Below are 26,736 nucleotides of genomic sequence, written 5' to 3' on the forward strand. Positions count from 1 at the left end.
GGAATTTAACTCTCAGTCCAGGAGAGGAAATTCACAAAAGTGTCTCTCTTCGGGCTTCCGGGTCGAGAACGATCGCGCATGCGCCCTGCTGCACCTGAGAAAGATGGCGGCCGCGCATGCGCCCTGCTGCACCTGAGAAAGATGGCGGCCGCGCATGCGCCCTGCTGCACCTGAGAAAGATGGCGGCCGCGCAGGCGCCCTCAACACCAAAACTGATGACAGCCGTTTACAGGGGCCGATCAGACAGAAAAACACCTATGCGGCCGCCCCATTCGGTACAAACACCGAACTGTATCAAAAGTGCCGGAACCAATTTATCACTCTAAGGAACGTAACGGAACAATGGCGGATTAGTCCACCCGGAATGCCGGGCGCGGATGAATACGCCCTACCTCCATCACAGGAGCCAGAACGAGTCGGCATCAGAATGTCCCGCCCCCGGAAGTCGCCTCTCTGTGCGGAGCATGCGCGGTGCTGCTCCGGGCTGAGCGCAGCCGCAGTGATAGTGAGTCCAGCTCCCAAACGCTGAATGAGATCCGCCGCCAGCCCAGACAATCGTGACAACCCAAACCCCCCATGATGTGGAGATGCCGGCGTTGGACTGGGGTGAGCACAGTAAGAAGTCTTACAACACCAGGTTAAAGTCCAACAGGTTTGTTTCGATATCACTCCTTGGAAGGAGCAGCGCTCCGAAAGCTGGTGATATCGAAAAAAACTGTTGGACTTTCTCCTGGTGTTGTAAGACTTCTTACCAAACCCCCCCAATAAGACCCATTGGTTTTATTGTCAGTCTGCAGACAGGAGCTGGAGAACTGAATCCAGGCAGAGGAGAGGGAGGGAGAAAACTGGGAGTGGAGGAAATAAATTATGCAGATGGTGAGTGGGGTTCGGATTCCAGCCCAGGGAGGAAGGAGAGTGTGTGGGACGGGGATTTCCAGCTTTGGGGGAACAAGAGAGGGAAAAATGTTCCAGCGAAACTAGAATTGTCTGTTCAGAATTTCTACCCTGGATTGACAGTGATGACTTTTGTAAACTCCTTTTACAGGATATTGGAAGTGGAGGATTGGATGACAGAAAACTCAAACCAAACATCACATCGAAATTTGACAGTCACTCAATTCAGTAAGAGCTCAATATCTTCATTCCTTTTGAATTTGGAAGGAGAAGTGTTTGTTCTGTTTCAGCAAGGTGACTGCAAAAGCACCGAGACTCACCCCAATGAGAGTTTTCCAATCCACTGACTGTGGAGAGAGTTTTAACCAGTTACACAGCCTCAAACAAATGTATCACATCATTCACTGCAGGGAGAAATTAAATGCTTTTTTGTGAAAAAATGAAATGAAAGTGAAAATCGCTTATTGTCACAAGTAGGCTTCAAATGAAGTTTTACTGTGAAAAGCCCCTAGTCGCCACATTCTGGCGCCTGTTCGGGGAGGCTGGTACGGGAATTGAACTGTGCTGCTCACCTGCCTTGGTCTGCTTTAAAAGCCAGCGATTTAGCCCAGTGTGCTAAACCAGCCCCAGGCTAAACCAGTGTGGACAAAGCTTCAACCGGGAGAGACATAAAGACCCCTCACCATTTACATGTCCTGACTGTGAGAAGAGTTTTAAATGTAAAAAGGATCTGCTGACACATCAACGTATTCACACTGGGGAGAGACCGTTCTCCTGCTCCCTGTGCGGGAAACGATTCATTCAGTCATCCCATCTGCAGACACATCAACTTGTTCACTCTGATCACAATTTTTTAAACTGTCCTGACTGTGAGAAGAGCTTTTAAAACAAAAAGGATTTACTAACACACCAATATGCTCACACTGGGGAGAGACCATTCACCTGCTCTGTGTGTGGGAAAGGATTCAGCCGTCCATCTGCCCTACTGAACCACCAGAGAATTCACACTGGGGAGAGGCCATTCACCTGCTCTGACTGTGGGAAAGGATTCATTAATTCATCCAACATTCTGATACACCAGCAACTTCATACAGGGGATAGACTGTTCACCTGCTCTGAATGTGGGAAGGGATTCACACGTTCATACAACCTTCTGACACATCAGCAGGTTCACAGTGAGGAGAAGCTGCTCACTTGCTCAGTGTGTGGGAAGGGATTCACTCGTTCATCCAACCTATTGAATCACCAGCGAGTTCGCACTGGGGAGAGGCCGTTCACCTGCTCTGTGTGTGGGAAGGGATTCAGTCAGTCATCCAACCTGCTCACACACCAGAGAGTTCACAGTGGGGAGAGGCCGTTCACTTGCTCCATATGTGGGAAGGAACTTTCTCATTTATCTTATCTTCTGGAACATCATCGAGTTCACACTGGGAGCGGACATTCAACTGTAATGTCTGAGGAAAGGGGTTTACTCACTGATCCCACCTGTTAACACACCAGCGAGTTCACAAGCAACTACAAGGTTTAGATTATACCCTCATTGATGCTGTTAATCATGTCCAGGACTAAATAATGTTCACTCTGACTGCCTTAATCTACTGATGAGGTTTATTATTCTGAATAAATGTGAAATAATTCAGCTTTGTTTGAAACGTTGTTGCAGATTTTTGTCTTTCCCACCTGAGTGTTGAACATCGCCTGTCTGGAGCTGAGAAATAACAATCTGGGGAAGGATCATACGGCAGGAACAGAGTTTCAGCCTGGACACAGTCCTTCAGGGTCACACTGAGAGAGACAAATTACACTTTGGTCTTTCTCATCACTCTTCGCTGGAAATGTAATAATAATAATTGCTTATACATGTAGGCTTCAATGAAGTTCCTGTGAAAAGCCCCTAGTCGCCACATTCCAGCACCTATTCGGGGAGGCCCGTACGGGAATTAAACCCGCGCTGCTAGCCTTGATCTGCATTACAAGCCTGCTGTTTAGCCCACTGTGCTGTCAAATCAGCGATTGGTGTAAAACTGTGATGTTCTTGATTGAATGTAAAGTAGCTGGTTTCAGTTTCCAGGCTGAAAATGCATCGGAATCCGTCTAAAACATTTTAATGTGTTTGTGTGACAGTCACAATGAATTCATTGAATTGAAACCTACTTAAAATAGATTGCTGGAAGTTTGCATTAAAATAGCAGCAGGAGGGCATCACAGGTACCTGGTAACAGCAGGGAGAATTAGACAATAGTTTCATTCCCAGGTAAAGAAGGAGCTGCAGATTGTGTCCAAGAATTTCCAGTTTTATTGATCTGTGCTTCCCACATTCCGTCCTTTTAAACAAACCTCACCCCTACCAGCCTTTAACAATCATAAACATAACAGAGAAAAGGGCGAAGCTGTGTCTGCCCCTTTAACTGGGAGCTGAGCAGTGTCAGAGCCCCGACTGTCCCTTTAAGAATGAGTGATGTGTTCAGCTGAAGATTCCGATTGGCCGTTTTCTGGGTGGTCTCCTTATTCTGATCGTTCTCAGTGATCCTCGGGTGTGTGAACCTGCTCTCCTGTCTCTCATTCTCTTCTCTCAGATTATCACAGGCAGGAAGTCTGTTCATGGTGATAACATGAAACTGACGCTTGCTGTTTCATTCTCAGGTAACACAACTTCCTGTTTCTCTGCTGCCGGTTCCAAACCACACATCTGACATCTGAGCAGAAAATAAACCCATTGACCACAATCTGGTGAGAACATCTGTCAGTGCAGCCTATATCTGTCCACAGAGTCAGGGCAGAGTCACGCAGATCACACTGCGGTGACATTTACAAATGAGCCGGTTATTTCTGTTCAGAGTCTCCATTCCCGGACAGAACCGGCTGTGTCTGTGGATCAGTCACTGAGTTCCCTCTGCTCTCTGTAGCTGGGAACTGATAACCTGCTCCCTTATATTTTATATCATTCTTTCTGTGTTACTTGTTTCCTCTATTTCTCAGCTTTTATCTCTTGCCACCTCGCCTTTCTGTTTTTTTAAATCTCTCAGTTCTTCTGTCAGTCTTTCTTTCTCCTTCCATCTATATTTCACTCCTATTCCTATTTAATTGAGGTGTTCAAAATCATGAAGTGTTTGTGATAGATTGAAGAAGGAAAAAGAGGGAGAAAAACAGAAAATGTTGGAAAACTCAGCAGTTCTGGCAGCATCGGTACTGAGAGAAACAGAGTTAACGTTTCGAGTCCCTGTGACTCAGAGCAGGAGAAACCGGTATTGTCCCTCTGAGATCAGGGAAAGTGAAGGGGAGATTTAATAGAGGTGTTTAAAATGAGGAAGGATTTGTGATAGTGTCGATGGGGAGAAACTGTTTCCCAAGAGCAGGAGGGTTTGTAACCAGAGGAGACAGAGATTTAAGATATTTTACAACAGAACCCAAGGAGGTGTTGAGGAGAATTGTTTTTACACAGTGATGTTATGTGATGTGGAATTCACACTGACAGGCTGCAGGAAGCAGATTTAACAGTAAATTTCAAAGGGAATTGGATAGATTCTTGTGGACGGTAAATTGGCAGAGTTATGGTGAATGGGATTAATTGGACAGTTCACTCATCTTTGTGACATTCTGAATTTTGCTCAAACTGATGTTTTAACATTTGACCTTTTCAATCACAGTGTGTCTCAAAGAGAAGATTAAAACTTTGGTTTTGATGAGCTGTCGGATACGTTTCCTGTGTGACTGTGTAACTTGAGAACCACAAGAAGGAACTGAATATTTTCAGTACCTCTAACAGATGTACCTCGAATATCAGAAATCTCTGGAGTTCCCCATGTCCTCATTGCTGTCCCCTTGCGTATAACAGCTCTCAGTCAGGTGGAGTCAGTCACACGTGTCTCTGTCATGTTTCCATTCCTATTTTATCACACACCTCCCAGTGACACTCACCACAACACAGAAACCTCAAAATATCATTGTTTCTTTTCACCTTGTCCTCCTATTACAATTGGATATTTACTGGGCCTTTTGTCTCCATTAATGTCAGCTTACATGCAGGTCAAATGACCTCAGAGGCACTGGAACCAGACTCTGTTTATTGTACCAGACTCCAATCAGCCCAGGACCTGCAGTGGTAACATACACCAGAATTGGAATAAAAGGCAGGTTATTGTCTAATAAAGGGTGCGGCCTGGTGGCCGCCTAGTGCTTAGGGCTCAATCATAAATCATAGAATGTACAGTGCAGAAGGAGGCCATTCGGCCCATCGAGTCTGCACAGGCCCATGGAAAGATCACGTTATCTAACCCCACACCTCCACCCTATCCCAGTTACCCAGCAACACCACCTAAACTTTTTGGACTCTAAGGGCAATTTTGCATGGCCAATCCACCAAACCGGCACGTCTTAGGAATGTGGGAGGAAACTGGAGCTGTCGGAGGAAACCCATGTGGACACGTGGAGAACGTGCAGACTCCGCACAGACATTGACCCAACACAGGAATCGAACCTGGGACCCTGGAGCTGTGAAGCAACTGTGCTAACCACTGTGCTACGGTGGCACTGCTGCCTCACAGTGCCAAAGTCCCGGGTTCGATCCTGGCCTGGGTCACTGTCCGTGTGGAGTTTGTAAATTCTCCCCGAGTCTGTGTGTGTCTCACCCCCACAACCCGAAGATGTGCAGAGTAGGTGGATTGGCCACACTAAATTTCCCTTGGAAAAAAATGAATTGGGTATACTAAATTTTTTTTTAAAAAAAGGTTATTGTCTAATGGGGCAGAGTAACACACACCAGAAGCGGATTATATTATGTGGTCAACAAACCATTACTACTTCACTATTATTTGAAAACCAAATTTAGTTTTGGTTCTCTAGATGCTTACTGTATCATCATTACATTTGATCCAATGATGTTTTCACTCACATACTGCAGCCTAACTTATTATGGGAACAGACAGTGTTTGTTGCTCTCAAAGTGAGTGAATCCTTTGCTGTTCTCCTCTGGGCCCCATCTCCATTATTATTGTTACTGAGACTCTCACTGTTATTATTGGAGAATCAAGGAGCACGGTGGCACAGTGGTTAGCACTGCTGCCTCACGGTGCTGAGGTCCCAGGTCCCATCCTGGCTCTGGGTCACTGTCCATGCGGAGTTTGCACATTCTCCCTGTGTTTGCGTGGGTTTTGCCCCACAACCCAAAGATGTGCAGGGTAGGCGGATTGGCCACGTAGTCTAAAGTTATTTTTAAAAACATTATTGTACAATCAGCGAGTCAGCCTGAGCCTGTGGCGGCTGTCACCATCTGGAACTGTCACAATGCCCGGGTGATTGACAGCGGCTCCGGATCAATAGGAAGAAGAGGGGCAGGACTGATGGCCCGACCGAGAGTGGCTGGTCCTCCAACCAATCGGAGTGAATGAGGGGCGGGACCAGCTGATATTGAAGCATGCGCAGTATCAGTAATGGCGATGGAGAGCGGCTTCTTCTTTGCATCCATAATTTGTAAGAGGCGGTTAACAATATGTAGGGTGCGTGAGATCGCGGGGAAGGTCGGAAACGCTGCGTAAGCACATTGTGTGAGTCATTAAACTCTGAAAAGAGTTTACCGGATCCAGATTGTACTAAACGGGGCTGCAGCCCCTCATTTTCGGCCTGGATTAACGGCCGCCATCTTTATTGGACAGTACGAAGTCTTACAACACCAGGTTAAAGTCCATTAAAGTCCAGGTTAAAGTCCCGGGGAACACTTCAGCAGTCAAGGGCATTCAGCCTCTGATTTCCGGGTAAGCGTTCTCCAAGGAGGCCTTCAGGACCCGCGACAACCAGAATCGCCGAGCAGAAACTTATAGCCAAGTTCCGCACACATGAGTGCGGCCTCAACCGGGACCTGGGATTCATGTCGCATTACATTCATCCCCCACCATCTGGCCTGCGAAATCCTACCAACTGTCCTGGCTTGAGACAATTCACACCTCTTTAACCTGGGGTTACCCCATCTCTGGATCTGTAAAGATTTAATCACCTGCTAATGCTTGCATTCCTAGCATTGTTTGGCATCTTTGAATTTGTCTATATATGTGTTTCTGGAACAGACCTCTTCATTTACCTGAGGAAGGAGCAGCTCTCCGAAAGCTAGTGACATCGAAACAAACCTGTTGGACTTTAACCTGGTGTTGTAAGACTTCGTACTGTGCTCACCCCAGTCCAACGCCGGCATCTCCACATCATCTTTATTGGAATGAGTGTGCACCATGGTGCATGCGTGATCGCCATCTTTGTCGGGGGGCAACGTTTCGATGAGTGGGAGGAGCTTGTTACCCATTGTTCAGAATGCAGCCAACTTGTCCATCAAACTGTTATCACCCTTTGAGTCCCAATGTCTGAATGATGGGGTGGTGGATTGATGGAAAGAAAGGGAAATACATCCTCCTCTTCTGATCCCAATACCTGATGGTCTCAACATCTGTGGTTCTGTCCACCCATGGCAAAAACTCAAGACTCTGAGTAGACATCATCCTCAAATGAGGGACTGCTGATGACAACGAGGGGCAAAGTTATAGCGTGGAGAGGGCAGTACAGTGGTTAGCACTGGGACTACGGCACTGAGGTCCCGGGTTTGAATCTTGGCCCTGGGTCACTGTCCGTGTGGAGTTTGCAAATTATCCCTGTGTCCGCGTGGGTTTCACTCTCATGTGCAAGGTTGGTGGATTGACCATGCTAAATTGTCCCTTAATTGGAAAAAGTGAATTGGGTACTCTCGTTAGTTTAAAAAAATTATTGGACAATCAGCCTGAGCCTGTGGCGGCTCTCACCACCTGGAACTATCACAATGCCCGGGTGATTGACAGCGGCTCCGGACCAATAAGAAGAGGAGTGGCTGGACTGGAGGACCGACCAAGCGCAGCTGGTCCTCCAACCAATTGGAGTGAATGAAGGGCGGGGCCGGGCTGTGATTAAAGCTGCGCAGTATCAGTAATTGCCCCTTAATTGGAAATAAATTAATACAAAATAAATAATTGGGTACTCTAAATTTTTATTTTTTTTAAAGTTTAGCGGGGAGCATGAACTGGACGAGAGAGCAGGAGAAGGGAGTGTTGTGAATTTTCTATCCTAGACTGACAATCATAGAATCCCGTCAGTGCATAAGGAGGCCATTCAGCCCATCAAGTCTGCACAGATTCTCTGAAAGAACACCCTACCTAAGCCCCCGCCCTGTTCTCGTAACCCCACCTAGCAAACATATCTTTGGACATAAGGGGCAATTTAACACGGCCAATCAACCGTTGGACTGTGGGAGGAAATTGGAGCAGCCCGAAGAAATCTCCGCAAACACGGGCAGACAGTGACCCACACAGACAGTGACCCAAAAGGCCAGAATTGAATCCAGGTCCCTGGTGCTGTAAGGCAGCAGTGTTAATCGCTGTGCCACCCCACACAATAATGGATTTGGGAAACTTCTTTTACAGGAAGTTAGAAAGGGAGAATTTATGCACGACAAACCCAAACCACAAATTTATTTTCTGAATTCCATTTTTGAATTGACATTGATACCTTTTGTAAATTTCATTTTCAGGGTATTAGAAGAGGATTTACAGACCGGAACCTTGAGCAAACTCTTACATCACAATGTGACAGCTTCACTCGATTCATCAGGAAGTGAACATTATCGTCCTTTGAACGCAAGTGTTTGCATTTCAGGTCATTGCCATTCGCTGTGTTTACACACTCTCACATACACTCCCTCTCTCTGTCTCTCTCTCCCAAATGCTCTCTGTCCCACACACACCATCTCTCACTCTCTCCCGCACCCTCTCCGCCGCACCCTCTCTCTCACTCGCACCCTCTCTCTCACTCGCGCTCTCTCTCTCACTCGCGCTCTCTCTCACTCACACCCTCACATACTCCCCTTCTCGCACAGCTCCCCCTCTCTCACACACACACCCTCTCTCTCACACACTCTCCCTCTCTCCTCCCAAAGAGGTGAACCAGTTGTTTTTTATGACAACCCAGCAGTTTTCGTGGTCACCTTTTCCCAGTGCCTGCCCCACAAATGTCCAGATTCATTCAGCTCAATTTCACAACCTGTCTTTTGTGTTTTTGTGGGTTCTCTCTCACTCCCTATTTTCTGTTTTGAATCAATTTCGCAGAGTATTAGAAGTGAAGGAACTTCAGTCAGGAAATTCAAACTAAACATCACATCAAGATCTACACTCACCAAAACATTTGTAACATAAATATCATGGGAGTTTGAAGATGGAAGGAAGATGCACCGTTCACAGTGGGGAGAAACCGTACACTTATTCTGTGTGTGGACAAGGCTTCAGTCGATCATCTGGCCTTTCGAAACATAAATGCAGTCACACCGGGGAAAAACCATGGGAATGTGGGGATTGTGGGAACGGATTCGATTATCCATCCAAGTTGAAAATCCATCAGCGCATTCACACTGGGGAGACCGTTCACCTGCATTGAGTGCGGGAAGGGATTCATACACTCATACCACTTGCAGACACACCAACACATTCATGCTGGGGAGAGGCCATTCACCTGTTCGCAGTGTGGGAAAGGATTTGCTCATTCCTCCAATCTGCTGAGACACCAGCGAATTCACACTGGGGAGAAACCATTTAAATGTCCAGACTGTGAGAAGTGTTATAAGAGTTCTGGGGAACTGATGTCCCATCAACGTGTTCACACCGAGGAGGTCGTTCAGGTGCTTTCACTGTGGGACTGGGTTCAGCCGATCATCTGACCTCTCTGTACATCAGCGAGTTCACACTGGGGAGAGACCATTTAAATGTCCAGACTGTGAGAAGTGTTATAAAAGTTCTGGGGAACTGATATCTCATCACCGTGTTCACACTGATGAGAGGCCGTTCAGGTGCTCTCACTCTGGAAGTGGATTCAGGCGATCATCTGACCTCACTGTACACCAGCGAGTTCACACTGGAGAGAAGCCGCTCACCTGCTCTGAGTGTGGGAGGGGATTCACTCAGTTATCCAACCTGCTGATGCACGAGCAAGTTCAGAAGTAACTTCAGTGATTGGAGCTCGCTGTTAATCACATCCTGGACTGGAACATGTTCATTGGGGTCAGTTGCTGCTGATGTTCATAAACTCTAATCCAGTCACAAGGAATTAAATTCTGAATAAAAATCAAGTCAAATCAGTTTGTGTTAAACAAAGCGTGTGGTGTCTTTTTAATATCACTAACACAAGTTAGTTCCTTTTGAAGGTCTCCTTCTCCCCATCTCCTCCATCCTCACCTCCAATAACAAGTGTGAGGGGCTCTCACAGCGTCTTTGTCACTAAGGTTAAGACAATCCGATCAGCTGCCTCTGCTGCTTTCCTCCACTAACCTTCCGGACGAAACTATCTCTAAAGCCCATTTTTGTCCAAGTTCTGAACTTGCATCTTTCTCCATTTTCTCTCCCGTCAGAACTCACCTTGTCCATGAGACCCCCGTTCTCCTCGATTGATAATTCCCATAAACGGCTGACATCCCAACTTCTCCAAGTGAGCTGATATTGTGAACAGCTCTCTCTCTCTGCTGGTACTGTCTCTCTCAGCATTGAATCCACTGTCACACGCATCCTAAAAAAACACGTTCCTCCCATCTTTACAAACTACTTCTCCATCTCCAAACTCCCTTTCCTATCCACAGTCCTTGTACTCGGTTTCCCCCAAGGATCTACCCTCAGTCCCTCCTATTTTCCCATCTACACACTGCCACTGGGTGGCATCATCCAAAAACACCATGTTCATTTTCACATGTACACTGCCAACACCCAGCTCTACCTCAGCCCCATCCCTCTCCATTCCTCCACTGTTAGTAAATTATCAAACTGCTTATCCCACATCCAATACTGGATGAAAGGTTTTCCTCCAATTAAAAATTGGGAAGACCAAAGCCATTGTCTTCAGTCACCATTAGAAATTCCATTCCCTAACTCCCGAGTCCATCCCTCTCCCTGGGAACTGTCTGAGGCTGAAACGCTCTGCACAAATTTGGTGTCAGATTTGACCTCAGGAGGACACTGCTGCCTCGTGGGGCCGAGGACCCGGGTTTGATCTCAGCCTGTGGAGTTTGCACATTCTTCCCGTGTCAGCGTGGGTCTCACCCCTACATACAAATGTGTGCAGAGTAGGTAGATTGGCAACGCTAAATAGCCATAAATGAATTTTATAAAATCTTCTATTTCTACATTCTGTCCCTTCCTGTCACATTCTGGTTATCATTGTCTGTCTTGCTACCCTGCACAACTGCCTTGTCCCTTCTCATCAACTTTCCAAATTTCTCCTCACCACAACCCTGTCTCCTCACCCACGAATAGGTTTAAAGCTCTCTCTGCAGCCCTGGTTGTGTGATTCATCCGGGCACTAGTTCCAGCGTGGTTCAAGTGAAGGTCACCCCAATGGTATAAACACTCTCTTTTGTCACTACTGGTGTCAGTATAATAATAATCTTTATTGTCACAAGTAGGCTTACATTAACACTGCAATGAAGTTACTGTGAAAATCCCCTAGTCACCACACTCCGGCGCCTGTTCAGGTACACGGAGAATTCAGAATGTCCAAATTACCTAACAGTACGTCTTTCGGGACTTGGGAGGAAACTGGAGCACCTGGAGGAAAGCCACACAAACACAGGGAGAACGTGCAGACTCTGCACAGACGGTGATCCTGGCGCTGTGAAGCTACAGTGCTAACCACTGTGCTACCATGAGTACCCTATGAATCAAACCCCATTTATCCAGGCAATCACTTAAAGTGAACATCTCATTCACTCTTTGCTAATTTACTCATGGCTCAGGTATTCATTTGGAACACATTTGTGATCGCTTTTTAATTGAGGTCAGGGCTGCCAGTGCGCCTTTAACAAATTCAGTTAAAGAAGCACGATTAAGATTAAAATGGAAATTTTGTGCCCAGAGATTTTCAGGGAATTAAAAGATTTGGGGAGGAGGGCAGGAAGTTGGAGATTAAACCAAGATCAGCCACGATCATAGTGAATGTTGGAGCGGCTCAATGAGGCTTATGGTTTACTCCTGCTCCTATTTCACATGTTCATATCCTGTGTATAGCCCAGACTGGGTGGTAGTTTGCCTTCCCTGAGGCCATCACTGAAACAGTTGGGTTTTCGTGACAACCCAGCAGTTTTCATGGTCACTTTTTCCCAGTGCCAGCCCCACAAATGACCAGATGAATTCAGCTCAATTTCACAACCTGCCTTTGTGTTTTTGTGGGTTCTCTCTCACTCCCTATTTTCTGTTTTAAATCAGTTTCACAGGGTGTTCGAAGGGGAGGATTTGCAGTTGGGAAACTGAAAACAAACATCACATCAGGATCTGAATATCATCGGATTTTGCACATGCAAGAAAATAGCAATGCTAGCAGTGCGGAGAAATGTGGGGACTGTGAGCAGGGATTCAGATCCCTGTCGGAGCTGGAAACCCATCAGCCCAGTCACACTGGGGAGAGACTGTTCACCTGCCCAGAGTGTGGGAAGGGATTCACCTGGTCATCCAATCTGCTGAGACACCAGTGAGTTCATAGTGGGGAGACTCCATTCACCTGCCCAGAGTGTGGGAAGGAATTCACTCGATCATCAGGGCTGCAACAAAACCATCGGGTTCACACTAGGGAGAGGCCATTCACCTGCTCCAAGTGTGGAAAGGGATTTACTGATTCTTCCACTCTGTTGAAATACCAGCAGGTTCACACGGATGAGAGACCTTTTAAATGTGTAGACTGTGAGAGGTGCTATAAAAGTTCCTTCAACCTAATGCGTCATGAGCGAGCTCACACTGATGAGAGACCGTTCAGGTGCTCGGACTATGGAACTGGGTTCAGGCAGTCATCGGAACTCATTGTACACCAGCGAATTCACACTGGGGACAGGCCGTTCACCTGCTCCAAGTGTGGAAAGGGATTCAGCGATTCATCCACCCTGCTGAAACACCTGCAGGTTCACACTGAAGCAAGACCATTTCAATGCACTGACTGTGGGAAGTGCTATAAAAGTCCTGTGGACCTGATGCACCATCAGCTTGTTCACACTGATGAGACACCATTCAGGTGCTCTCACTGTGGGACAGGGTTCAGGCAATCACCTCAACTGACTGTACACCAGCGAATTCACACCAGGGAGAGGCCATTCACCTGCTTCGAGTGTGGGAAAGGATTCACTCAGTCATCCACTCTGCAAAGACACCAGCGAGTTCACACTGGGGAGAGACCGTTCCCCTGCTTCGTGTGTGGGAAGAGATTCACTCGGTTGTCCATTCTCACAAGTCACCAGTGTGTTTGCAAATAATTAGTGATTGCAGCACGGTAGCATTGTGGATAGCACAATTGCTTCACAGCTCCAGGGTCCCAGGTTCGATTCCAGCTTGGGTCTCAGTCTGTGCGGAGTTTGCACATCCTCCCCGTGTGTGCATGGGTTTCCTCCGGGTGCTCCGGTTCCCTCCCACAGTCCAAAGATGTGCAGGTTAGGTGGATTGGCCATGATAAATTGCCCTTAGTGTCCACAATTACCCTTACTGTTGGGTGGGGTTACTGGGTTATGGGGATAGGGTGGAGGTGTTGACCTTGGGTAAGGTGCTCTTTCCAAGAGCCGGTGCAGACTCGATGGGCCGAATGGCCTCCTTCTGCACTGTAAATTCTATGTTAATCACATCCAGGAATGAACCTTGTTCATAAATGTCGATTTCTACTGATGTTTTATCAATAAAATTTGTCAGAAGAATCTAAGAAATTGAACTATTTTCTATTGTAATATTATCATTTTTTGTAACTGGTGAAGTGTGAGAGTGGCCCTTACAGTGGGAGAAAGAGTAGCTGTGTGAATTTAAACTGTGAGTTTGATGTGTTAATGAGCCCAGCTAGACTTCAAACCAGATGTTTACCAAAAAAATGTAGTCAAGTTGGGTAGAGAACAGAAACAGATGTGAATGGGTGGTTGTGATTCAAAAGATGCAAGGTGTGAAAGAAAGGTGTCAGGAATGAAGTATGGATAAAGTAAATTCACTTTTTTTAATTATGAATGTTAAAGTAAAGAGATTATGTTAATCAATTCTGGGAGAGATTGGTTCGAAAGAAATTGGGTAAAACGATGGCGAGATCAAAGGGAAAGAATGTAGTTAAGGGGATACTGAAATAAAGATTGCTTATTGTCACACGTAGGCTTCAAATGAAGTTACTGTGAAAAGCCCCTGAAACCTGTTAAGATACTGTTTGAATCTCAGCCCAGAAAGCTGTGTGAAGGAAGTCAGATTTGAAAAGCCAGTTAACTGGTTAACCTCGAGCAAATTGGAGTAAAGGCACAGTTTGGGACAAGGTTTCTGCATTTTATAGATCTTAAAATCTATAAGGCGTTGCTGGACAGATTGGGAAAGGTTAGCTCTGAGGTAGTTAAATTAAGATTGTTTGGAACTGTTTAAAGTATTGGGATGTGTGAAGTCATTTTATTTATTTTCCTATTCCATCATAAACATTTGCTTTTCTAAGAAACCATCACGAGTAGTCGGGGCCATCATTTCTGGAGTTCAAAACCTCTCCTTGTGCTATACAAATTGCAAAGACAAACTGAGGACAAATGTCTCAAAGTTCCTTTCTGGCCGTGCCGTTAACAGTAAATAAACTCCAGCTCAGTTATAGGGGTTAATATTCCAGGTAAAAGTCAAATAAATCAGCATTGCGTGAAACAATGTGCATCAAGTATTTTAAAATATTTCTAACAAAAGTTCTTCCTTTTGAAATGTTGTCCCCCCTCCCCCTGTTTCATCCATCCTCACCTCCGACAACAAGTGTGTGGAGTTCCTGGGGTTCCTTTGTCACTGAGATTGAGGCAATCTGATCAGCTGCCTCTGCTGCTTCCCTCCCTTCCACTAACCCACCAGACCAAACTACATCTAAAGTTCCTCCTCGTCTGAGCCCTGAACTCGGATCTTTCTCCAGTTTCTCTCCAATCTTCTATCTCCCTCTGAGCTTATATTGTCCATCAGACCCAACTTCTGTTCCCTCGACTCCATTCTCACAAAACAGTTGACCATCCAACCTCTCTATGTTAGTTGATATGTTTCCAGTTTTCCCTCATTTGGTTCTGTCCTTCTCACTTTAATGCAACATCATCACCCATCCGAAACAGAACACTTGACCCCACCATCTTTACAGATTTCCAAGACATCTCCAACCTCCCTTTCCTCTCCAAAGTCCTTGTACTCGGCGTCCCCCAAGGCTGTATCCTCGGCCCCCCCTACTTCCCATTTACAAGCAGCCACGAGGTGATATCATCCCAAAGCACCGTGTTAGTTTTCACATGGACACTGACAACACCCAGCTCTACCTCACCACCATTCCTCTCCATTCCTCCGTTGTTACTAAATTATCAAACTGCTTATCCCACATCCAATACTGGATGAAAGGTTTTCCTCCAATTAAAAATTGGGAAGACCAAGCCATTGTCTTCAGTCACCATTAGAAATTCCATTCCCTAACTCACGAGTCCATCCCTCTCCCTGGGAACTGTCTGAGGCTGAACCACACTCTGCACAATCTCCATATCAGATTGAAATGAAAAATGAAATTGCTTATTGTCACAAGTAAGCTTCGAATGAAGTTACTGTGAAAAGCCCCTAGCCGCCACATTCCGTCGTCTGTTTGGGGAGGCTGGTACGGGAATTGAACCATGCTGCTGGCCTGCCTTGGTCTGCTTTCAAAGCCAGCGATTTAGCCCTGAGCTAAACCAGCCCCTAAACCCACACAAACACGGGGAGAATATGCAAACTCCACATGGACAGTGACCCAGAACCGGGATCGAACCTGGGACCCCGTCGCCGTGAGGCCGCAGTGCTAACCCACTGTGCCACCATGACCCCAAGAATTGACCCCAAGTTGAGTTTCTGACCCCATATCCACACCATCACTAATACCAGATATTTGAATCTCCATAACGTCACCTGTGTCCATCCCCACCCCAGCTCATTTGCTGCTCTTATTTTGTGTAATAACCTTTGATGTGGCACCTTGGGAAATACCTTCTGGAAATCCAGACAAAGCACATCTACAGGTTCTCCTTTATTGACATCCCTTGTTACTTCCTCAGAGAACCTTGACAAATTTGTCAATCATGATTGATTCCCTGAACCCCATTTTCAAACACTGTCAACAGAAAAATCAAATCTCCTCTACCCCTCTGGCTCCTTTGCCAATTACCTTAGAGGGACTCACTTTCTGTTAAAGAGCTCGTCAACCCCTCTCACCCACTTTCCCAAAAGTGAATAAATTTATTCAGGAAAAGTCCAACAAATTCAAATATTTTCCTGTTATAAGTTTATTGATGAAACAGAAACATGGTTAAAAAAAAAACAGAAAATTACTTGAGGATCAAAGACAACCAGAGTAACAGGATGTTCACAATGTTCCGGGTCCCAAATGGTTCCCCTTCGGCTTCTCTGTACCCTGTTCACGTGACTCCCTGCTTTGGACATGGGGGCACTGGACCTTGGGGGTTGAATCACCGACACCCTCGGTCACCCTCCCCTGAACCCTGATTCGTTGGAGGTGCAGTTCTCAGTCAGTCTTCCAGCACCTTCCTGTCTCTATTATGAAAAATGAAATGAAAATTGCTTATTGTCACATAATAACAGTAGCTTCAAATGAAGTTACTGTGAAAAGCCCCTAGTCGCCACATTCCGACGCCTGTTCGGGGAGGCTGGTACGGGAATTGAACCGTGCTGCTGGCCTGCCCTGGTCTGCTTTAAAAGCCAGCTCTTTAGCCCGGTGCTAAATCAGCCCCTATTAGCGACGCCCATGGCAGTTTCCCACCTGGGGAACAAGCCCCGTTATTCTCAGCTAAATTCTGCCCTCAGCTCCATCACCTGGCTGTCAGTGACACGAGCAATAGAGACTGAAAGGTGCCCGAGGCTCAAATAGGAATACAAAACCTGTGGATTAGGATCTTCGTAAAGGTCAGCAACTTCTTAAGAAAAAATCAAATTCCCAGTCAACAAATTAAAGGATCACATGACGTGACTTTTAATACAACAAACAAACAAACTAGAAGCTACTTAAACTCAGAAACCTACACATTAAACTTTAAATTAGAACTTTGTCCTTTTACATAACCTACAATCACACTCCAAGATTATAGTTACTCTGTCCTGGAAGTTGAAACTGAATTGTCTCAGGACCTGTCCAAAGTGATCATTCATTCCCGAGGATTTACTTCCGTTCTTCAACCAAGACACTGAGGGAAAAAAGGGAGAATAGAATAGAATGTGAACTGGCAAAATACATTAAAATGGACTGTAAAAGCTTCTGTGGCTACGTAAAAAGGAAACATTTTGCTCAGACAAAAGGTTTGTCCGTTCCAGATAGAGTCAGGAGAATTTAGAATGAGGAATAGAGATCGCTACAGCCACCTCGTTCAACACTCTGGGATGTGGATCATCAGCTTTTGGGGATTTATTCACTTTCAACCCCATTAATTTCTCCAGTGCTACTTTTTCACCAATAATCTCTGCCAGTCCCTTGGTTCTCTGGTGTTTTGGGGACAATTTCTGTATCTTCCTCTGTGAAGACAGACACACATTGTTTAGTTTCTCTGCCATTTCCTTACTCCCCATTATAAACTCTCCTGTCTCTGCCTGGAATGGACCCACATTGGTCTTCGCTAATCTTTTCCTTTTCACATTCCTGTAGAAGCTTTTCCAGTTGTTTTTTATGTTTCTCGCCAGTTTGCTCCCATCAGTTTCTTGGTCCTCCTTTGCTGAATTCTAATGGATCTCATGGAATCTTTAACTTTTCTTGTTAGCCACGGTTACATCACTTTTCCTGATGGATTTTTGTTTCTTAAAGGAATCTATATTTGTTCTATACATGTGAAATAAAAGTCGAAAAAATCCCAGAGGACCTTAGGCTGCTCTCCCCTTTGACAGAGAGAGAGCTGACTGGAGGTGATTTAACCTGAGGGTCAGCACACCTCAGGCGAGGGGCCTGGTTGAGAAGGCGGGGCCTTCATGAATAAACTCAGCCAGTACGGGAGTTGAATCCTCAATGTTGGCCTTGCTCTGCATCACAAACCAGCCGCCCAGCCCAACTGATCTAACCGACTTCCTGATAAATATGTAATAATTCCTTAAATATTAGGTATTCCCTGTACCAATCAGTTTCCCACTCCATCTCAAGACAACTTGCCCCTCATACCCTGATAGATTTTTTCTGTGAGGAACACCCAGATAAATTAAACAAAAGAACGATGTAACCACCAGGGCCCATTTCCATGGCAATGTGGCATGCGTTGGGGGGGTTTGAAACAGAAATGGAAACTAACTATCTTCAAGCTTCCAAACACCCTTTCACTCTGTGACCCTTGTACAATTTGAAGCCAGTTATTAGCAACAAGGCTCAAAGAGCATCAGCCCACTGGAGGCAAAGTGGTGAGACTGACCAGTCCAGCAGAAAGAAACCCTCCGACCATCCCCACTGACCACCTGTCAGAATGAACAAAATGCAGTCCTGGATGTAGAGCAGAAACAATAACAGCAGAATCCAACTCCTGTAATCGATTGTGAAATTGTTGGTGTCACAGCAGGTGCGATGAAACATGCAATCCCGTCTCACATTGAGAGGTGGACGGCGTCTCCTTAGTGTGAACTCCCTGGTGTGTCCGCAGGTGAGATAACCGAGTGAAACTCTTCCGACACCGAGAGCAGGTGGACGGCGTCTCCCCAGTGTGAACTCGCTGGTGTGACTGCAGGTTGAATACTCGAGTAAATCCTTTCCCACACTGAGAGCAGGTGAATGGCCTCTCCCCAGTTTTTGATTTGATTTATTATTGTCACATGTATTAGTATACAGTGAAACGTATTGCTTCTTGCATACTGTACAAACAATGCATACCGTACATAGCGAAGGAAGGAGAGACTACAGAATATAATGTTACAGTTATAGCAAGGTGTAGAGAAAAGATCAACTTAATGCAACGTAGGTCCATTCAAAAGTCTGATAGCAGTAGGGAAGAAGCTGCTCTTGAGTCGTTTGGTACGTGACCTCAAACTTTGGTCTCTTTTTCCTGACGGAAGAAGGTGGAAGAGACTATATCCGGGGTGCATGGGGTCCTTAATTATGCTGGCTGCCTTTCCAAGGCAGCGGGAATTATAGATAGAGTCAATGGATGGGAGACTGGTTTGCGTGATGGATTGAGCTTCATTCACTTCCTTTTGTAGTTTACTGCGGTCTTGGGCAGAGCAGACTCCATACCAGGCTGTGATACAACCAGAAAGAATGCTTTCTATGGTGCATCTGTAGAAGTTGGTGAGAGTCATAGCTGACATGCCAAATTTCCTTAGTCTTCTGAGAAAGTTGGTGGGCTTTCTTAACTAGAGTGTCAGCATGGGGGACCAGGACAGGTTGCTGGTGATCTGTACACCTAAATACTTGAAGCTCTCGACCCTTTCTATTTCATTCCCATTGATGTAGAGAGGGGCAAGTTCTCCACTACGCTTCCTGAAGTCGATGACAATCTAATTTGTTTTGTTGACATTGAGCTAGAGATTATTGTCATCGCACCAGTTCACCAGATTCTCTATCTCATTCCTATACTCTGTCTCGTCATCCGACCTACTACGGTGGTGTCATCAGCAAATTTGAAAATCGAGTTGGTGGGGAATTTATCCACACAGTCATCGGTGTATAAGGAGTATAGTAGGGGGCTGAGGACACAGCCTTGTGGGGCACCAGTATTGAGGATGATCGTGGAGGAGGTGTTGTTGCCTATCCTTACTGATTGTGGCCTGTGGGTTAGAAAGTTCAGGATCCAGTTGCAGAGGGAGGAGCCGAGGCCAAGGCCATGAAGTTTGAAGAGGAGTTTTGTAGGAATGATGGTGTTGAAGGCTGAGCTGTAGTCGATAAATAGGAGTCTGACATAGGTGCCTTTGTTATCTAGGTGTTCCAGGGTAGAGTGCAGGGCCATGGAGATGGTATCTGCTGTGGACCTGTTGTAGCGGTAGGCGAACTGTAGTGGATCAAGGCAATCCGGGAGGCTGGAGTTGATTCGTGCCATGACTAACCTTTCGAAGCACTTCATCATGATGGATGTCAGAGCCACTGGACAATAGTCATTTCGGCACGCTGCTTTGCTTTGTTGAGGTACAGGGATGATGGTCGTCTTCTTGAAGCAGATAGGGACCTCAGATTATTGTAAAGAGAGGTTGAAGTGCTCATCCAGGTACCCCATCCGGGCCAGTGGCTTTCCGTGGGTTGACCTTCGAGACGGCTGCTCTGAGTGTGAACTCCCTGGTGTCTCCGCAGTTGAGGTAATTGAGTAAATCCTTTCCCACACTAAGAGCACGTGGATGGCCTCTCCCCAGTGTGAACTCGCTGATGTTTCCGCAGGTTGGAGGAATCAATAAATCCCTTCCCACATTGGGAGCAGGTGAATGGCCTCTCCCCAGTGTGAACTCGCTGGTGTCTCTGCATGGTGGATAATTGAGTAAATCCCTTCCCACACTGAGAGCAGGTGAATGGCCTCTCCCCAGTGTGAACTCGCTGGTGTGTCTGCAGGTTGGGTAATTGAGTAAATCCCTTCCCACACTGAGAGCAGGTGAATGGCCTCTCCCCAGTGTGAACCCGGTGGTGTGACTGCAGGTTGGATGAATCACTGAATCCCTTCCCACACTGAGAGCAGGTGAATGGCCTCTCCCCAGTGTGAACTCGCTGATGTGTCTGTAGTTTGGATACTCGAGTAAATCCTTTCCCACACTGAGAGCAGGTGAATGGCGTCTCCCCAGTGTGAACTCGCTGGTGTGTCCGCAGGTTGGATGAATCACTGAATCCCTTCCCACATTGAGAGCAGAACGGCCTCACCCCAGTGTGAACTCGCTGGTGTCTCCGCAGGGTGGATGAATCACTGAATCCCTTCCCACACTGAGAGCAGGTGAATGGCCTCTCTCCAGTGTGAACTCGCTGGTGTGTCTGCAGGTTGGATAACTGAGTGAATCCTTTCCCACACTGAGAGCAGGTGAACGGCCTCTCCCCAGTGTGAACTCGCTGGTGTGTCCGCAGGGTGGATGAATCACTGAATCCCTTCCCACACTGAGAGCAGGTGAATGGCCTCTCTCCAGTGTGACTACGTCGATGAGTTTCCACCTTTGACGGGGCTTTGAATCCCTTCCCACAGTCCCCACATTTCCACGGTTTCTCCATGTTTTGGGTCTCTTCATGTCTCTCTAGGCGGGACAATCAGTTGAAGCCTTGTCCAGAGACACAACACGTGTACGGTCTCTCCCCACTCTGAATATTGTTATGTTTTTCAGGCTGTGTAACTGGTTGAAGCTCTTTCCACAGTCAGTTCACTGGAACACTCTCACTCGGGTGTGTGTTGTGTGGGTCTTGGTGCTTTTCCAGTCACACTGATGTTTCCACAGTCAGTTCACTGGAACACTCTCACTCGGGTGTGTGTTGTGTGGGTCTCGGGGCTTTTCCAGTCACACTGATGTTTGATATCTTTAGCTGACAGTTCGGGCAAACATTTCTCCTTCTCGGTTCAAAGGCTGATGATATTCAGGTTCCAGGGAATCGAGTGACTCTGTCAGAGTGAGACGTAACGTCTGAGATATCGGTCTGTAATTCCTCCTCGTCTAATATCCTGGAAAAACAATTTACAAAATTCATCACTGTCAGTACAGGATAGAAACTCAGAACAGACTATTCTAGTTTCTATGTCACATCTTTTCCTCTCTCTTATTCCCCAAAAGCTGTAAATCTCCATCCCACACACTCTCCCTCTATTCTCACTCTGCTGTATCTAATATTCACCCTCCCTATTCTCCTGAAGGTGCTGATTCAGGCTGATTGACAGCTCACAGCTTCCTGTCCAGGAGATCACAACAAATATGAGCTGCAGTCGGCCATTCGGCCCATTGAGCCTGAACCATTCAATGGGATCATTGGCTGATCTACCTCAGCACCGTTTTCCCACATTATCCCTCATTTCACAATGGTTAGCACAGTTGGGTAGCACAGTTGGGTAGCACAGTGGTTGGCACAATTGCTTCACAGCTCCAGGGTCCCAGGTTCGATTCCCAGCTTGGTTCACTGTCTGTGCGGAGTCTGCACATCCTCCCCGTGTGTGTGTGGGTTTCCTCCGGGTGCTCCGGTTTCCTACCACAGTCCAAAGATGTGCAGGTTAGGTCGATTGGCCATGCTAAATTGCCCTTAGTGTCCAAAAAGGTTAGGTGGTGTTACTGGGTTACGGGGATCGGGTGGAAGCTTGGGCTTAAGTAGGGTGCTCTTTCCAAGGGCGGTGCAGACTCGACGGGCCGAATGGACTCCTTCTGCACTGTAAATCCTCTGGGGTACAGAATTTCAAAGCTTCCACACATCCTCGAGAAAATAAATCCCTCCTCATCTCAGCTTTCTCTCCATTTACCTACCAGTTCCCCATAACCCTCGGCATCCTCATCGATCAGAAATCTGTCTCTGCCAGGGCGTCGGGCATGTGGTGCGGGAGTAGCTGCTTTTCCGCAGGTTTTGGTGCCACTCACCTATAATCTGATCTTTAAATTAATATTGTTATCATGTCCCTGGAAGACGTCAGGGTTCAGTTTGGTAGGATTATGCCAAATAAAGTGAAGAAATCTGTTGACAAAACAGCGCAGGTGGATTCAGCGGGAGTGGAGCCACCTTTTCAACATGGCGGCCTGACCCTCAGTAGGTTTCTCGATCCCGCGCTCTCCGGGGTTCTCATGGAGGCGGCGAAAATAATGACTGCCGGCATTATCCATGTTACTGACCAGAGGCGGAGTGTGCTGACTCAATATCTGTGAGCTCATGAGGACCAGCGGCAAAACGCCATGAAGAGGCTCGATGATCTGGGCGGCGCAGTGGGTAGCACTGCTGCCTCACGGTGCCGAGGTCCCAGGTTCTATCCCAGCTCTGGGTCACTGTCCGTGTGGAGTTTGCACATTCTCCCCGTGTTTGCGTGGGTTTCGCATCCACAACCCAAAGATGTGCAGGGTGGGTGGATTGGCCACGCTAAATTGCCCCTTAATTGGAAAAAATGAATTGGGTACTCAAAATTTTTTTTTTTAAAGAAAAAAAAAGAGACTTGATGAAGCGGAGGAGAGAATCCTGAACGTTCAGCAAGATGCCTCTGTCAAAATGCAATCCTTTGAAGACCAACCAAGTGGCTTTCGGAGGTCCTGGAGGACTTGGAGGACCGAGGGTCAGAGAAAGAACATACGAGTCGTCGGCCTGTCAGAAGATGTGGAGGCTAAGGCTCCCGTTAGGTTATTCGAGGACTGGCTGCCATGTTGGGTGCCACGGTAGCACAGTGGCTAACACTGTTGCTTCACAGCGTCAGGGACCCAGGTTCAATTCCCAGTCTGTATGTGCAGAGTCTGCACATTCTCCCTGTGACTATGTGGGTTTCCCCCGGGTGCTCCGGTCTCCTCCCAGTGGTTGGAGGACTTCCACAAGTCCCAAAAGACGTGTTTGTGGGAGGAATGGGACATTCAGTGTGCCCGAACAGGCGCCGGAGTGTGGTGACTAGGGGATTTTCACAATAACTTAATTGCAGTGTTAATGTCAGCCTACTTGTGACAATAATAAAGATTATTATGAATGCGCTGAAGGGCCTATTTCCGTGCTGTAAAACTCTCTGACTCTAAAGATAGCGGTGGTAGAGGGAGCGAGGGAATGACATTATAGAGAAACTGCCAAAGCCACAACATTCATAAGAACATAAGAACTAGGAGCAGGAGTAGGCCATCTGGCACCTCGAGCCTGCACCACCATTCAATGAGATCATGGCTGATCTTTTGTGGACTCAGCTCCACTTTCCGGCCCGAACACCAGAACCCTTAATCCCTTTATTCTTCAAAAAAACTATCTATCTTTATCTTAAAAACATTGAATGAAGGAGCCTCTACTGCTTCACTGGGCAAGGAATTCCATAGATTCACAACCCTTTGGGTGAAGAAGTTCCTCCTAAACTCAGTCCTAAATCTACTTCCCCTTATTTTGAGGCTATACCCCCTAGTTCTGCTTTCACCCGCCAGTGGAAACAACCTGCCCGCATCTATCCTATCTATTCCCTTCATAATCTTATATGTTTCTATAAGATCCCCCCTCATCCTTCTAACTTCCAACGAGTACAGTCCCAGTCTACTCAACCTCTCCTCGTAATCCAACCCCTTCAGCTCTGGGATTAACCTAGTGAATCTCCTCTGCACACCCTCCAGTGCCAGTACGTCCTTTCTCAAGTAAGGAGACCAAAACTGAACACAATACTCTAGGTGTGGCCACACTAACACCTTATACAATTGCAGCAGAACCGCCCTAGTCTTAAACTCCATCCCTCTAGCAATGAAGGACAAAATTCCATTTGCCTTCTTAATCACCTGTTGCACCTGAAAACCAACTTTTTGCGACTCATGCACTAGCACACCCAGGTCTCTCTGCACAGCAGCATGTTTTAATATTTTATCATTTAAATAATAATCCCTTTTGCTGTTATTCCTACCAAAATGGATAACCTCACATTTGTCAACATTGTATTCCATCTGCCAGACCCTAGCCCATTCACTTAGCCTATCCAAATCCCTCTGCAGACTTCCAGTATCCTCTGCACTTTTTGCTTTACCACTTATCTTAGTGTCGTCTGCAAACTTAGACACATTGCCGTTGGTCCCCAACTCCAAATCATCTATGCAAATTGTGAACAGTTGTGGGCCCAACACTGATCCCTGAGGGACACCACTAGCTACTGATTGCCAACCAGAGAAACACCCATTAACCCCCACTCTTTGCTTTCTATTAATTAACCAATCCTCTATCCATGCTACTACTTTCCCCTTAATGCCATGCATCTTTATCTTGTGCAACAACCTTTTGTGTGGCACCTTGTCAAAGGCTTTCTGGAAATCCAGATATACCACATCCATTGGCTCCCCGTTATCTACCGCGCTGTTAATGTCCTCAAACAATTCCACTAAATTAGTTAGGCACGACCTGCCCTTTATGAACCCATGCTGCGTCTGCCCAATGGGACAATTTCCATCCAGATGCCTCGCCATTTCTTCCTTGATGATAGATTCCAGCATCTTCCCTACTACCGAAGTTAAGCTCACTGGCCTATAATTACCTGCTTTCTGCCTACCTCCTTTTTTAAGCAGTGGTGTCACATTTGCTAATTTCCAATCCGCCGGGACCACCCCAGAGTCTAGTGAATTTGGTAAATTATCACTAGTGCATTTGCAATTTCCCTAGCCATCTCTTTTAGCACTCTGTGATGCATTCCATCAGGTCCAGGAGACTTGGCTACCTTTAGCCCCATTAGCTTGCCCATCACAACCTCCTTGGTGAAAACAATCCTCTCAAGGTCCACACCTGTCATAGCCTCATTTCCATCAGTCACTGGCATGTTATTTGTGTCTTCCACTGTGAAGACCGACCCAAAAAACCTGTTCAGTTCCTCAGCCATTTCCTCATCTCCCATTATTAAATCTCCCTTCTCATCCTCTAAAGGACCAATATTTTCCTTAGCCACTCTTTCACCCGCTGCAGCTTTCACCACCAGCTCTGAGGACACACCTTAGCTCCCTTTCCAATCTGAAAGCAGCCTGAGCTGGATTTACATTCCCCTTAATTGATCATTGCTGGGTGATAATCCTGTACTTCCTCACCTCACACCACTGTGACAGCACCTTCACTACACAGACTGCAGCAACTGACCAAACATCACCTTCCCAGTTATTCCTGAAGGCACCGCCTTCCCAACCTGGCCCCTTGCCTGAGGTGTGGTGATCCTCAGGTCACATCACCGCCGGTCAGCTCTCTCCCGGGACCAGGCCCTGGTTCACAGCCGCCATCTTGGGGAAGCAGAGCGCATGCGCTGGCGTCTTGGTGACGCAATAGCTTATTGGGGGGGGGGGGGGGGGGGGGGGGGGGGAACAAGGTTTCTGATCCCAGCTGGGTCCCAGTGCCGGTGAACTTGTTTTTAAAAAGTTTCACCCACGCCTGGGCTGAAGCTGATGTTTGTGGCCTGGGGGTCCCGTGGAGCATGGAGACATTCAGTGTGAGAGACAGCAGCCTCTATATAGCTACCTGAAGGGGTTATACAGCGTTTGATTATAATTCGTGCTCCTTTCCACTCCATTATCAGGATGTTTGTGTGATATTTTCTTACCCTCTGGGTGATTTTTCTTTATTTAAAATACATTTCAGCAGCAGGCTTACTGGTGATTTTTAAACCGAAGATGGTTATTTATTGTCACACAATTTCCCTGGATGTTTGAACATCTCAGTCTCTCGTCTCTTTCACACTCACTGACACATGCACAGAAATTAGGTACAGATCAAGTTGAAGCTGTAATGATGAAAATGGAATGGAGACTGCAGTCTTTATATCTCTGCAGGTCTACTGTCTTCTTGTTGAGCAGGTCCTTTAGTTGGAGTGAAGCATGTTTAGAAACAAATAATTCTCATGAGTCTCTGAAGCTTCTTGTAGGTGAATAGCCAGGAGGTTGGTTCTCAGGTGGCCTTGGAAGCTGGAATAAGTACAGTACTGTGGCTGCAGTGGGAGACATTCAGCTCTGCTGTTTCAGCTGGTTCCTGGTACTTCAGATGCTTCTCACACACACATTTGCTTTGTTCAGGGTTTATTATACTGCATCCCTGACTATTAACTGCAGGGTTAAAACTCAGACCCAGAACACCGCGATACAATAGCAGTTTACGATGCTCACTCACGCTTATCTCTGCCCCAATTCGAGCTCATTCTCCTGTGTTCAATATGACACTTGGAGACCAACAGTCCCGAGATTTCATATTCCTCAAATGCTTGTTCATCCTGACACAACGAGACATTTA

The 26,736-nt window shown here is 46.6% G+C and overlaps 3 protein-coding genes across 14 annotated transcripts; 2 read left to right on the plus strand and 1 right to left on the minus strand.

The window, feature by feature from the left end:
- The first annotated feature begins 262 nt into the window (after nt 1-262).
- LOC140421445 (putative zinc finger protein 75C) lies at nt 263-13,618 on the plus strand. Of its 10 annotated transcripts, none has more exons than XM_072506163.1 (4): nt 286-606; nt 1,046-1,122; nt 8,435-8,559; nt 12,144-13,618. In XM_072506163.1, exons 1-4 carry the CDS (start codon nt 577-579, stop codon nt 12,407-12,409), a joined length of 498 nt encoding a protein of 165 aa, XP_072362264.1. In that variant the 5' UTR covers nt 286-576; the 3' UTR covers nt 12,410-13,618. The 10 variants fall into 10 exon arrangements, 4 of the variants coding, with proteins under 4 accessions (XP_072362264.1, XP_072362267.1, XP_072362268.1 ...); XM_072506166.1 differs by lacking the exon at nt 286-606 and adding an exon at nt 614-876; XR_011946783.1 differs by lacking the exons at nt 8,435-8,559; nt 12,144-13,618 and adding an exon at nt 2,558-4,580 and having other exon boundaries at nt 263-606.
- Nucleotides 1,781-2,546, plus strand: LOC140421447 (uncharacterized; the record flags this gene model as incomplete). The annotated part of the gene is made up of 1 exon (XM_072506168.1): nt 1,781-2,546. A coding segment is annotated over one exon (606 nt), but the record flags the coding sequence as incomplete, so codon positions are not given.
- A 2,559-nt stretch (nt 13,619-16,177) lies between the features above and the next one.
- On the minus strand, nt 16,178-25,747 carry LOC140421434 (uncharacterized). 3 transcript variants are annotated; one of them, XM_072506141.1, is made up of 2 exons: nt 25,658-25,747; nt 16,178-21,511 (listed from the first exon to the last, which is right to left on the minus strand). In XM_072506141.1, the coding sequence occupies exon 2, from the start codon at nt 21,067-21,069 to the stop codon at nt 20,206-20,208; it is 864 nt and encodes a 287-aa protein (XP_072362242.1). In that variant the 5' UTR covers nt 21,070-21,511; nt 25,658-25,747; the 3' UTR covers nt 16,178-20,205. The 3 variants fall into 3 exon arrangements, with proteins under 3 accessions (XP_072362242.1, XP_072362241.1, XP_072362240.1); XM_072506140.1 differs by having other exon boundaries at nt 25,610-25,747; XM_072506139.1 differs by having other exon boundaries at nt 25,551-25,747.
- Nucleotides 25,748-26,736: the final 989 nt, after the last annotated feature.

This window comes from Scyliorhinus torazame, chromosome 5 (genome assembly GCF_047496885.1).
Source record: "Scyliorhinus torazame isolate Kashiwa2021f chromosome 5, sScyTor2.1, whole genome shotgun sequence".
In the NCBI taxonomy this organism is placed as follows: Eukaryota; Metazoa; Chordata; class Chondrichthyes; order Carcharhiniformes; family Scyliorhinidae; genus Scyliorhinus; species Scyliorhinus torazame.